Genomic DNA, 13490 nt, shown 5'->3' on the forward strand with positions numbered 1-13490 from the left:
GACTTAGAATCTAAAGGTTATGGGTTTCAATCCCCAGCAGTCAAGAGTAATATTGTGCCCTTGGAAAGGCATTTTACACCTACTTCCTCACTAACATACTTGAAAATGAGTACCTAGCTTCTGTAACTGTAAGGGACATCCTTTCGAATGGGATGTAAAGCCGGAGGTGCCATGCTTGAGGAGAACCATACCTTGTGAGGCTCGAGCTCAAGACAGATCCCGTTGCACCATCCCCCAGATTGGTCGCTTCACTACGTATACCTTTTGATTACCATTATGCTAAAATAAAATCAGTAGCCAGAACCCTGTCCGAAGAACAGCACCTAGACAGTTAGCAGACCATTTCCTTATCTCCAGACTGTAATCTGAAATATGCAGACCATGTTTCTAAAGCTAGACTTTATTTACGGTTAATTAACCATTTATCTATCATCAACACAGCTCAGGCAATGTACGCGTATACATGTGCAATAGAATGTTTATCTAATTTATGGGTTACAAGGAAACACTGAAGAGCGAGCAACACAATTTAGTTGTACAACATGTTTATGTTAGTTTGAAAGTTAAAAGATTCTTCTTCATAACATGTTGATGTGTTGGTCTTCAATTATATGGTTATCATGATGTAGAAATAAGGACACAATGTCATATGCAACGATACACAACAATGCAAATTCCAGTGTGGAATGGTGGCCTAATGATTACCGATCAAAAGGTTTTGAATTAAAATGTGAGCCATACATATATGGCATGTTAAAGAGCCCATTACACTTATCAATAAAATCAAGAGTCGCGGTCCATCCGGAGGTGAGTGGATCAAACCTTACGGTATGGTCTTACTTTAACGTACACATGTTCAAAACTGTGTGTTAAACCTGAGAGCAAAACTAAAACTTAAGGCATTTAACCGGTAAAACGAACAAGGCAGCATATACGTAATGTAAAGAAAAACACCTGTAAACATGCAACATGTAGTATTACATGTACATGTAGTACAGTTTCTAACATTTAACAAACGTGTACGTAGATCAATAAGACATTGTATGGAAAGGTAACATGATCTGAGATGCAAAGGAGCGTGTCAAACACACTGTTACAACACATAACACATCACAGACAACGCTTTAGTTAGATGTGCAAAGGTTAGGTGTGCCAGATCATTCAGTGTAATATAACCAGCTGCTGCCGTGCCACGTGCCTGCGAAGCTGGTGTGTTTCCCTAAACTGAAGGGTGCTTAGAACGGCTGCCTAGATACAGATACATTCATAATCTATAATAACATTCTTACTAGATGATATGATGTATTTCCCTTTACCATGTATTTTCTCCATCTTCCTATAATAAAATCCTAGCATATAAATATAATGATATGCTGGCTTTACAGTACATTACTTGCAACCCTGAGGGGCAATGAGCCAATTAAATCCACCCACAAGCCTGTCCTTCAAATGACAGGGCCATCGTGCACATCTAGCCTGGATGCCAGACGGTTTCCAGGGCATACACAAGCGAACTCCTCAGCTCTAGGGCTAACATGCCCCCAAGGAAGTTAACAACAGGCCCCCAGTGAGTTTGATATGATACATATAACCAAGGAGGTGATATAACAGAGATCAGGGGTCTGGCATCCAGGCAAACCACCTACTGTTTCAAAACATGATACCCTGGCATTAGAGCATCAATACATTCATTTGACACTTGGAGTCTAATTGTTATGCTTATCAGTCACCAATTATGCTTATTTCTGGAACTGAGAACAATGGTATTCCAACTGAACAGTTACTAATCACAAACAATTATAGTAATTTATACACAATACTGCTATTGTTTGAGATGGTTTTACTGTAATTCAACTAATGTATTGTCTCTACTTTCACATCAGAAGGTACATGTGTGAATACATGATAAATACAGCTATTTCTATTGTTTTCTTCTGTGCCAATACTAGTAATATAATGTTATTTGTCTACGTTTATCTTAAATTATCATCAACAAGTCAACAATATTGGTTTACTAACATAATGATAAAAATTCAACTCTGATATAACATAAGTCTTATACAGAGTTGTCTCCAGTCCAGCTTGAAGTTTTTTTTCCCATTGTCCCGGGGCAGAGGAACGGGTCCTGGACTGGAGACAGGCCTGAATACTCATACTACACAAATGAATCATAGCACTTTGAAATTTTCATACTTATTAATAATAGGAGGAAATATGATGATTTTCCTTACCTCAAAACAGCTGTAGAGGCTGTATGGAGGTCTAGTAGAGAAAGCAGAGGCTTGCAGTGGCAGAGTGGTGGTACAGGTCTCCCATTCACAGTGGTAAAACTACTGCACAACAGACTTTAGCGGCCTAGAAGAGAATCGCATTCATTCAGTACAAGATACATGGTGGTGTATAAGTAAATTTCTTTACTTTCGGGAACAAACTTCAGGTGGCCTTGAATCTATAAGCTGTTAGAAGCTCAAGTGTTAAAAAAAGCTGCTAGGGGGCCCAAACCTACTCTCTGCCCAAAGAGCTACTAGCATCAAGAGTGAGTCAAGGTGAGTCAAGACCACAGCATGTCAAGAACATGAGATAGCAAAACCGGAGGCTCCGCTACAGTACCTTAGAAAGTGGCTAGGGGGCCCATTATCAAACTTGACCTGCGTTTTCCCTACTTATACCCACCTACCAAATATCATTAGGATTGATTCATAGCTTTTCGAGTTATCCTGTCGACACACAAAAAAAAACAGACGGCACCTAAAGTTTAGTAAAGCATAACCTTCTTGGAGAATGTAGAATTAAAATTGACAATGCAGCCTTACATAACTCTGGCTGACGTAATTGTGTATGTAGCCAATCAGGTACATGTGTGGATAATTCATTTACAACTGTTAAATATTCAACCCACCACATGTCAGTACATTCATGCTTGAATGCCAGTTTATTTGCATGTGACAACAGTAAATATGTGCTTTAAAAGCAGCGGTATGGTACTCTCTAACATTTGAGTGACAGGTCTCAAGCAGGCTAAATTGACCAAGGCGAATTGAAGAACAAGTTATATATACACACATCTTTTTCACAAAGAACGAATAAGTATGTAGTATTACATCCTCACACCTTCAAGTTTAACCCTGCAAGTGTCAGGTCAAACTGACTGGCCTGACACTTCCAGGGTTAAGCAAAGCTTTAACTGAGGAAGTATCAGTAGACGCTACATGGATGACAAGTTTTCATCCTAAATTTATTTTCAAGAGAGAAGTTTACTGGATCATTACCAAGTAACAGGTGCAAAAAAAACATCATGGATATCCGACAATGCGAAAATTTTAGATGTAACCAATAAGAAAGTGGATATAATTCCGTGAAATTTTCATTTTTCGAAATATAGACAGTAACTTGCAACAGCCTTTTCAACAGTCTCAAAGCTCTAAATGTCATTTTCATGTTCACAAGACTTTTGCATAAAAGTGTCCTCAAACAGACAGAATATCATACATATGCATTTTGTCTGCACTCAACACTTTCCAAAAATACATATTAAAAAGCCCTGAATGTAAGTTGTTCCTTTGTTTGGTACAACAACTCGCAAACTAACAACTGTTATCCGTTCATCTTGATCAAAACTTATCTTTGCCATCTTATTTGACAACTTTTCTTGTAAACTCAAAATGTAACAAAAACTCGATAACGTTAAATCCAAACACATGAAAATTGTTGGAGAAAAATTATGGACACCACTGATAAAATAAATGAGGAAATTTTGTATTATAGATACATGGAGAATCCTCAGGTATTCTAGATAACTGTGGTAAGCATGAAAACTTCTAAAAACGAGAAAAATTGCAGCACTGTTTAAAAAGCCATATGTTACAACTAACGTTACCACGTCGCGTGGATTTCTTTGTCTCCCACATTCGATCAGCTTGTCTTTGAAGATCTTACCTCACAAAACCTTGCCTCGGCTTATTAAACCCTTGTATACGGTCTATTTTCTATGTTCACTGGCGCTAGATGCGATACTGTACGGGCAAACGCCGGTAAAACGTGCAAAAGAGGCGATACTTTACCTGATCTGGAGTTTTGTATGCCGACATCAGACGACAGGCCGGTTCTACGCAGCTGAGGAAGAAGGGATATACCATTCAACCAACTGGGCTACTTACGTAATCTTCAATGTGAAATCCATCTAGCTTATCACGCTTATTTGGATAATCTTACAGATAACACATATCTTTATTAGATTTTGATACAAACGTGTGATATTTATTTCAGTGGTGTATATAAAAACACAATTTAAAAAATGTATGAATGTGTTTTTCCCCATCAACATAGTGGACCAGTCCGTGCGTCATCATGGCGGCTGAGCAGGCAGTCGTGACACAAGAAGGGCATCCAAACATTACTGGATTTCTCGATAATTTTCCTCATATAAACATTTCTGCACCGTAAGTATTACCGAAGGACACCTTTGGCTACCACACAATGTTAAAGAATCGAATGAATCTTGGCACTAGTTGAGATTATGACGGGTTTTCCGCCCCTGTACCTAGAAACACTGAAGCGAACGTCCTTCTTTTGACCTGACAGCCAACTTTCCTGGGCGTCGACCTACATTTATCCTCCTGATTGGTCGGAGCGAAATAGGTGGAGCTAGAAAGAAAATCCGCGAAGTTTTAAAATATAAATGTATTCTACCTTTTCTTCCAAAGCACTTAAATTTTGAGAATGCACGATAGTTGTGAAATTTGATATGGGCTTGGGGTGGTAACATGGTTACAGTTTGTCCGAGGGATAGCCTCTTACTTTCAAAGTCTTAGGCACATTTACTGCATTTCATACATTCAATGGTACGTTCCCATTTTACAATTCATTAGTCATTACAGAGGAACTGTTTTAGTTTCTTAGTGAACAGGGTATCATGATACATAATTTTACCAAGACTTGGATTTGTGCGTCCTGTCATTATTTAAATGGCTTCTGGTAACGTTACGTTACGCGTTCTTTGGGGTGTCAATTTCTGCAATTTGCAAAGTAACCGCAAGGCGGGGCTGATGAGTGGTCACTTTTGTGACTATTTTGATCTAACGTTACATCTATCTGCCCGGTAGGTTATATTTTCATCATATTCGATTGATTGATTGATTGATCGATCGATCGATTGATTGGTTGATTGATTGATTGATTGATTGAAGAACATGGAAAGGTACACAAAAACAACGAAGGAATACACCAAACAAGCATTCATATTCTGGTACATGTAACGTTACATGTACAAGTTTATTTTGATTGACCATGCACACCCCGATATTTCAAACATTTCAACTATAAGTTTAAAGGATAATGATGATAATGTGTCATGATGTTCTAACAATTCTGTATGTATTTTTGAAACTATAGGAAAATATCCCCACACAAGAAAACATGTGGGTTGACCCGAAGCATTGAACTTGTTGATACATGCATCATATAACCGTTAAATAGAAATGCTGTAGCGATATTGTGATCTTTAATACGTATACAAGGCGTTATATAATCGTCTGACTTATCAATTTTTGCATTGAAGTACAGTAATGAAATGTTACTCATACATTTCAGATAGCTGTAACGTTACTAGTATTAGACCTTCGGAGTAATTAATGTGTTGTCTACAGCAACACTAATTTCAATAATCCATGTGTTTCAGCTGGTGCCGTACTATACGACACCATCAATTCGCCCTGTTCCCGGTGTTCTAGCAAATCTTCTTGCAATGTTGCCGAAAATTCTTAAAAGAAATATGTTTTTTTGTCGAAAGAGTACATAATTTAAGTACATTTTTTGTCAAAAAAGTACATTCCAAAACTAGCGTTCCACGACCTCCTACCTTCGCCAAATGTTGTTAACCTTTTCGAGCGACCTATCATTAGCCTCTACCAGGCTTCAGAGGTGGCTGGAAAGAAAATTGGCTAAATAGATAGATCACATGCCAGAGGGGTTACTAGTAGTCGGCCGGAGCAAACTGTATATCCCACTGTAGTGCAGAAAGTATGAAATTCCAATCATTTACCACGACGGAATTATAGTATTTAACGTTATCATTAATCAATTGACATCTATCGACATTATTGTCTTTCTCAGTTACATATGTCACATGTTTGAGTGTTCCATCATAAAATATAGCAGATTTATAAACTTAACTAAAAACATAACCTTTCTAAAAAATAGTTCGAACAAGGTAGCTCAAAGGCAGCGGGTTTCACGTTAACTGATCCACACATTTCTCTGAAGAATTAAGATATATAGAGAATGTTTCATGCTATTTCTTATATTCATTTCCAAACAAGTTTTTGTTTCCTACAGCCGAGACCTTGCATCGATTAGAAAGCCAGTTGATATAGAATCTGACCACCCAGTGCAGTGACTATCATCCAAATGACGGCTCTTTCCTGGGGCCCAAGGCTCCCTGCATAGGGCACTGGAACAAAACAAAAGGGAACATAAGTAGTAACAGTACAGGGTATAAGCCAAACAAATCCTGCATTCACAATGTGGCAGCTAAAGAAATGTCACGCTATAGCTACTAGCCGGATTATACGTTTCTAAATTCAGGGGTGCCTAAGTATTCATACGAATTTTACGGAATACATACGAATTTTACGGAATCCATATGATTCACTACTAAGAAACAGACGAATTTTACGGAATCCATATGATTCACTACTAAGAAACATGAATTACTCATACAAGTTTTACGGAATACATACATGTTGTACGGTCCTTACTATGTGTCGAACTAATGGAAATTCGTATGCTTTATAGTACTGGATTGAATTACTTCCGTAAAATTCGTTTGCATTCTGTAAAACTCGTATGAATTCCGCAAAATTTGTATAAAAAACATCCCATATATGTATATCGCGTGAACGAAATAAGTGATCACTTTTATACGATCAGTATGACGTTACATATTTGTCTCACAGAGCAGGACAAAAACATAAAACTAAGTAGGGAAAATACCAGAAATACGTTCAAAGCTCATCTACTGGCCGTTGTGCTGTCCATAGTTTATTTTCTCTGTTTTAAATGTGCTTTAAGATCATATTTGTCGTGTTGGTCTTGTGGCAAGGTGGTCTTTAGTTTTGTGGTTGGGGATGTTGGCTTAGAATCTAAAGGTTCTGCCTGGCCTCAATGTTGTGCCCTTGGGAAGGTACTTGACACATGTCCTCATTCCGGTGAAAATGAGTACCTAGTTTCGGCTAGGGACGTCTTCTTGGATGGGACGTTAACCTGATATATTTAGGAAAACTATAGGTTTGTTACCTGTTTGTTCTTCGAACGACCCTTGACCACTTGTCGGTTCTGCTGTCGGTCCCATGCCCGTCACGGTGCTGCCTTGATGGGACGTGCCGTCCGCGCTGCCACACCCCTGCTCGTCCTCCCCTGCCGCACAGTCCGGGTACCCGTCACAGATCAGATGCTCGTGTACACAGTACGGCTCAGGAGAGCCGGGCAAGCCGCAGTAGAACGTCGGGCAGTCAACCTCCCCACGTTCGCCTTCACAGCCCTGCTCGTCCTCTTCCTCCAAACAGTCCGCGTCACCGTCACAGCTGAACGCGTCAGGAACGCAGGAGGCGTTACCGTAGACGGACGCGCATGCGTAGCTGCAAGAACCCCAGCTGCGGCCCAGAAACTCTTCAACTGTAGCAACAGATTTGGGGTTCAATTATATAGGCGGTCAAGACAAGTTATTTACCGTACATATATTGAGACTTCCCTTGTTGTGAACTGACTGGGCACTTGTTGCTAGCACTTTTTATCCTATATGATACGTTTTAATAATTATTAACGTTACATCTTCGTAGTAAGTAAAACTACGCCTAGAGCGATTTTGAATTTGTTGCGTACTTTAGAGTAATGTTAGTGTTTTGATGTTTTCAGTTAATTGTTTTAAGTGTTGCAGTAATATTATGTTACTGAGCGTGCAATTCAGCCATTAGGCTGCCATATGCTTTGTGCAATAAACCAATACCAATACCAAGTAGCTAGCTATACCAATAGGTGACTTGCATGAGGTAGAGCATAGAGTAAACAACGTACGGACATGAACAATGCAGGAACTTGATTTTACAATCAAACAAATTTCACCACCTTACCAGCAATATATATCAAAACAAATAATATAAAAGAATGATTAAAAATGTTTCTTTGGCTTTTTCTTTTGCCAAAGAGGATGTTTCGTAATGATTCATGCAAATTTGAATGCCCCATGCTTTATATATTTTGTAATAACAAGCAAGGGACTAGTACTTGGAAAGACTGTTTACCTCTTGAAATACAACAGTAACAATACAACATAACACAATACACTAAGCTGTCGTGCAACCTGTTTAAAGGATACATCATATTCCCACAACTACTCATAAGCCCATTCGTAATTCCGACTACGCATGTGCAGTGTCAAAGGTAGAGGCCCCTGGCTTGCAAACAGTTGTCTAGATTTTTATAACAACGCCCAGACTGGTTTTGTTTACGTCTCAGGGGCCTTTACCTTTGACATTGCACATGCGTAGTCGAAATTACGAATAGGCTTATCACGGTTGTTACTAACTGTCACTGGGGTTTTCGTCCTCGCCGTAAGCGCAGTCCTGGAGCCCGTCCCCCAGCCGACTTGTCGGCAGACACGTGACGTTGTCGCGGCAGGTGAAAAAGCAGTGTTTGGGTACTCCTGTCATAGAAAGTACACAGTACAGTTAAACCATGGCAACAAGGCAAAGACCAAGAAATTATAGTAACATGGTTTACATTATCTGCTCTTCTTTGATACTCTCCAAGCAGAGGAGGGGTTCCGGTAGCCTGAATTCAATCAAGCCTCCTGTGACCGCTCGCCGCCCTGTAACCACCTCGCAACCCAAGCTGGCAATGGGGACCTGGCTGAAATCCTGGCCTCTGATTGGTGTTACTATTTTTGATAACAGCTCTCCTGGCTTAGAGCTAGTCGAGCACAAACTCCGCGGGGAGGGGAGAGAAACCCCCGGACAGCTGGAGTTTGCGTTATACAGACTAGGGTTCCGGTAGGTTTTTGACGTGTTTTTAGGCGTTTTTGTCAGGCTTTCTACTTTGTCATTTTTTGTTGTCTAGGCTGGCTAGACAACAAAAAAATGACTAGGTTGGTTAGACAAAAAAAAAAGACAAAAACGCCTAAAAACACGTCAAAAACCTGCCGGAACCCATCCTCTGCTTGGAGAGTACTTCTTTTAGTCACCAGTCCAACACCTACCTTGGACACATCCTTGTTCGTCCTTTCCGTCCAAGCAGTCTTCTAGCTCATCACAGATCCATCCTCTTGGGATACATGGTTCACTTAAGCCAGTCAGACATTCCATCGCACACTCTTTAGGAAATACAAAATGCAGATTGTGAATGGCTCTCATCTGTCATTAGACGTCCACTATCAAGTCCAGAAAAAGGGTGAGGTCATGCACCATAGGGATAAGATTTAGAGCTAAGAAATTAATCAAAGGAGTGAGGGAAACGGAAAGCAGAATGTGTAAAGCAGATAGTATACCTCACTGGGCAGCGAGACCGTTTTGTTTTGGAGGTCACGTACTTTACCCTTTTGTCGCTGGTTACATTAAGGCCATGCCCACAAAAGTGTAGCCTGGTCCCAGTCTCTAGGGTCGCCTTAGTGGTGTTTTACCGGGCCAGTCAGTTTCTGATGGCCTTTCTACCTCTGGCTGCCATCCTACTTCCGCTACACCCTACTTCCGCTGCCTTCCTACTTTTCCGCCGCCCCTAGAGTTGCCGAGCTAATTAATCCAAGGCCGTAAACAACACCCCGAGCGGGCTAAGCTGTCTGGGCGGGTGAGGGTCACTCACAGTGCCGTAGAGATATCGGGGAGGCACCAAGGGTATGGATTCCAGGCTAACAAAAGTGTAGTCTCTACCAGACTAGCTATGCCGGCTATAGGGTTTCATTTGCAGGCTCCGTGGGCAAATGTGATCTTCACCGTGGACTGAATCTACTGGCTAATTATTCATTTTCTTCCGAATTCTACTATCCATACGCCCGTAGGAGTGGAGGCTAACAAAAGTGGAAGCCTTAGCCCGCTTTAGCACAGGCTTACCAGGTATATTGTATAGGCTGCGTAGGAGAAAGGCATGAATGTACCGTCACAGTTTGCCTCGTCCTCCCCAGTTGAACAGTCTTCTATGTGGTTACAGGCCAGGCTATCGTGGAACAGTTCCCCATCCCCACACGGACTGAACTGGCTGTCGATTTCTATAAGGCAACGAAGCAATATTTTAGTGGCAGTATGATATATGAGTGCACAGTCGAAAATTTGTTCTAGTCAAAATTCTATCCAATCAAGGTAAAGGTAGTCCCATAGCCTTTTCGAGGCTGTAGGGGCAGTGGGTTGTTATCCACTGTGTCTAGGGCACGGTATTGGAAGGCGGAGCCCATCCCTCTCATTGCACCGCCTTTTACCTCCCCAGCCGAAGTCAGGTACCCACTTTTACACCTGGGTGGAGTGGGGAAAATCGTGCCTCTCCTGAGGGCATACAGGGGACTCAAACCCACGACCCATGGTTCTGGGCCAAACACCCTAAAAAATTCATATTTCTAATGCGACTAGACAAACCTCCCATTGAAAAACACGTCTGTTCTTTTATATCTACTATAACCGAAAAGCGAGGAGAAGTAGAATTTATTTAATGATAGTCATATTCTTTTGTATCCGCTAACTGTACTGTCTTGTATTATATTTTGTTGTGACCTGTACTTAGCCAAGTGTGGCAGAAATGTGCAATAAAGGTCTTCATTCATTCAGTAATCTCCTAAAAGTCACGTCAACATGACGCTGAATTATAATCCGCCTCATGGTGACTTCTACCAACCTGTGTCATGCAACTTGGGTACTATATATCAAAGCCTCCTTGTACTTACATTGTCTACATAGTGGTAAAAGGTGAACTAACGAACCCAAACATCCTAGATGCTGCAGCGTCACGGTCAACTCCAGCCCGCACTCACCCTCCAGCACATCTTCACAGACAGGTCTGCAACACAGTTTGTAAGTCTTTTTTTTAGGCCCGGTTTACACCGAGTGTGCTACACGCGTGCTTGGAAATGCATGTGTAAACTGTGCCTTTGTGTTGTTTGCTTGTTTACACCTGTTATCAGCTAGATTGATTCGCATTAACGACTTAGGCCGCACTGATTTGATTACATGGATGACATCCTCTCGGCACTCCAAAACTTGAGGCGAGCATGCGAAGAAATAGAAGTTGGGCCCAAAAAACTTGGCTTCATTATAACATTCAATTGGTCAGGAAGATTTTACAATTTATAGAACATTATAGAACGTTCTTCTTTTTTTGTTGCATTTTCTTGGAAGACTTTGTAAAACTTCGCTAAGATCTCGAAATACATCTACGACAAAATCAGTGCGTTGTATGATAGAAAAAGAGGCATTGTATGACATAAGTATCTGTTTCTGATATTTTTTGCAATGTACGGCATACATTTGTTCACTTTGCAGCTTCGTTGTGTAAGTATACGATTAACAGTATGGTCGCAAACTTTTCTGGGGGGGGGGGGCTTACAAAATAGTTAATTCTATCACAAAACTTGTTTTAAAAAGTCGGTAACAGCTATTCTTATGTACATGTACTATTCATGTACTAAGGAAAGTTGTGAGGTAGTGATTGTATTTACTTGTCTCCATAGTTATAGACCTGCGGCACACATCCGTCAAAAAGGTGACAGAAACTTTCCCTCGGTCGGCATTCCCTGTCACAGAGGACCTCGTGCGATGTACACCCCCGACCTTGTAAGGAATATTAGATAAGATATTATATAATATTATGTATTTGATTGATTATCACTTACGTTTCCTCTTATATGCTGATCCTTATTTATATTATGTTCAAATGATCAATTACATTCTGCTTTTAATCCCTGGAAGAGTAGCCTTTGGCTGAAGGGTATATTCAAGTTGATAAACACAATAAATACACACATTAACCAATGAAATACATTAGACGTCTGACCATATTTGACGAGAATCTCGACCCTCAGTGCAATGCGTTTGTAGAAGGTGAGGGGGTAGAAGCGAGTGTAGAGTGCAAATGCTGGGTTGTCCAACATGTTGCGAGCATAGCGATGGCTGTCGTTGTTCCCTCGGAATACCTGTAACAAACAAAATCTTATATTGTACACCTGGTAGCGAGGATGTCCTGAAAACTGTTGTCAAAATTTACCATGCAAACTAAGAAAGGGCTCAAACCGGCTGATTTTCGTCGACAGGCCAGTACTGGACCGTTCTGATATTCTTAAAGGAGGTACCTTTTTCAACCCTTGAGTGCCACCTTGTTATATACTTCCCAGAAGGAGGTTAATTCACCTTCGACGGGGGTATTGTTTTGGGTTGTATCAGTGTATGTGTGTTCGCACCTATAACTCAAGATTCCCATGATGGATTTGTATCTATTTTTGTATATGTGGGTAGCTATTGAGTTCCAAAGGAAACATGGCGATTTGGGGCTCCCTAGTAGTATTTTGTTTAGGTACTGTAGCATGCTAGCATTACAGATTGGCACGCCCTTCCTAAAAGTAGTGTGGTTTACCGTATAGTCCATAGACAGCTGGTCTGCCCGGCGAGGTCAGGGACACCCGGTGTAGAGCCAAATCCTTGAGCTGCCAAATACGTGAGAAGTTAGGTACCGCACCTGCGTGGAGTTAGGACTGGGGTCGATGGGGGCATGGCAAGATTTACATGTAGGATTAGGGTTAAGATTAGTATTAGGGAAGGTGTTTGGGGCTAGAGTTTGAGCTATGGTTAAGGTTAGGGTTAGAATTATGCTTGAAAATGACCACGTCCGACGAATGTTTTGCACTTAGAGTACTCCTCTCACGTAATCCCCCAAAACCGTCGTGCTCAGATGCACTAGCTGACCTCTCACTTACTTGGCAAGCTCAGAAATTTGGCTTGACACCGGGTGACTTGGTACATTGTATGTACTTGTCTGAATTGTCAATGTACAGCTGAACTGACCATTTCTTCACCGTCCCCGACGCTGTTTGTGTACACTGTCCATTGGCCATACACAGAGAACGCCAGCTTGTATGACGTCACCCAGTAGTCCATGTTGTAAGCCCCCTGGGTGATGACACCGACAACTTCGTACACCTTGTCATGCTGAATCTGAAGTGCGAAGGAGAAATCTCAATTCATTTTTTTTTTAATTTCATTGATGAAAAGTTATTGTTGTGCACAAATTTGTTGGTAAAAAGAGGCATTATCGTTAGAAATTGTAAAAATTGTCCTTTTAAATTCCGAACCCAATACAATGAAAAGTCAGGACAAAGCTGTTGGCAAGCACATTCCGACCAGAACTGAAGTCTAGTCCTGGAACTTTTCCACCTTGTCAAACTACTAGGTATGGTGTCCAGACAATGGCCCGATATACACACATGTTTTCGGATTCGACTCGAGGCTGTGTGTGAGGAACTTTAG

General features: G+C 41.0%; 3 protein-coding genes across 7 annotated transcripts in view; all 3 read right to left on the minus strand.

Annotated features, from left to right (window-relative positions):
* Positions 1-4559, minus strand: part of LOC136420938 (electrogenic sodium bicarbonate cotransporter 1-like) — a 45456-nt gene extending 40897 nt beyond the window's left edge. For all 5 annotated transcript variants that reach the window (XM_066408077.1, XM_066408081.1, XM_066408080.1 and 2 more), the window contains exons 1-3: positions 4541-4559; positions 4062-4113; positions 2232-2355 (exon numbers count right to left, since the gene is read on the minus strand). The gene's annotated coding sequence lies outside the window, so the exon portion shown is untranslated. The remainder of the gene's footprint in view (positions 1-2231; positions 2356-4061; positions 4114-4540) is intronic.
* Positions 4560-5821: 1262 nt separating this feature from the next.
* Positions 5822-8705, minus strand: LOC136421106 (low-density lipoprotein receptor-like). Its single transcript, XM_066408256.1, has 3 exons — positions 8582-8705; positions 7294-7671; positions 5822-6448 (listed from the first exon to the last, which is right to left on the minus strand). The coding sequence occupies exons 1-3, from the start codon at positions 8703-8705 to the stop codon at positions 6351-6353; spliced, it is 600 nt and encodes a 199-aa protein (XP_066264353.1). The 3' UTR covers positions 5822-6350.
* Positions 8706-9195: 490 nt separating this feature from the next.
* Positions 9196-12181, minus strand: LOC136420887 (very low-density lipoprotein receptor-like). The gene is made up of 5 exons (XM_066408000.1): positions 12025-12181; positions 11690-11801; positions 10955-11031; positions 10142-10252; positions 9196-9364 (listed from the first exon to the last, which is right to left on the minus strand). Exons 1-5 carry the CDS (start codon positions 12119-12121, stop codon positions 9228-9230), a joined length of 534 nt encoding a protein of 177 aa, XP_066264097.1. The 5' UTR covers positions 12122-12181; the 3' UTR covers positions 9196-9227.
* Between the last annotated feature and the right edge of the window lie 1309 nt (positions 12182-13490).

This window comes from Branchiostoma lanceolatum, chromosome 15, assembly GCF_035083965.1.
Source record: "Branchiostoma lanceolatum isolate klBraLanc5 chromosome 15, klBraLanc5.hap2, whole genome shotgun sequence".
In the NCBI taxonomy this organism is placed as follows: domain Eukaryota; kingdom Metazoa; phylum Chordata; class Leptocardii; order Amphioxiformes; family Branchiostomatidae; genus Branchiostoma; species Branchiostoma lanceolatum.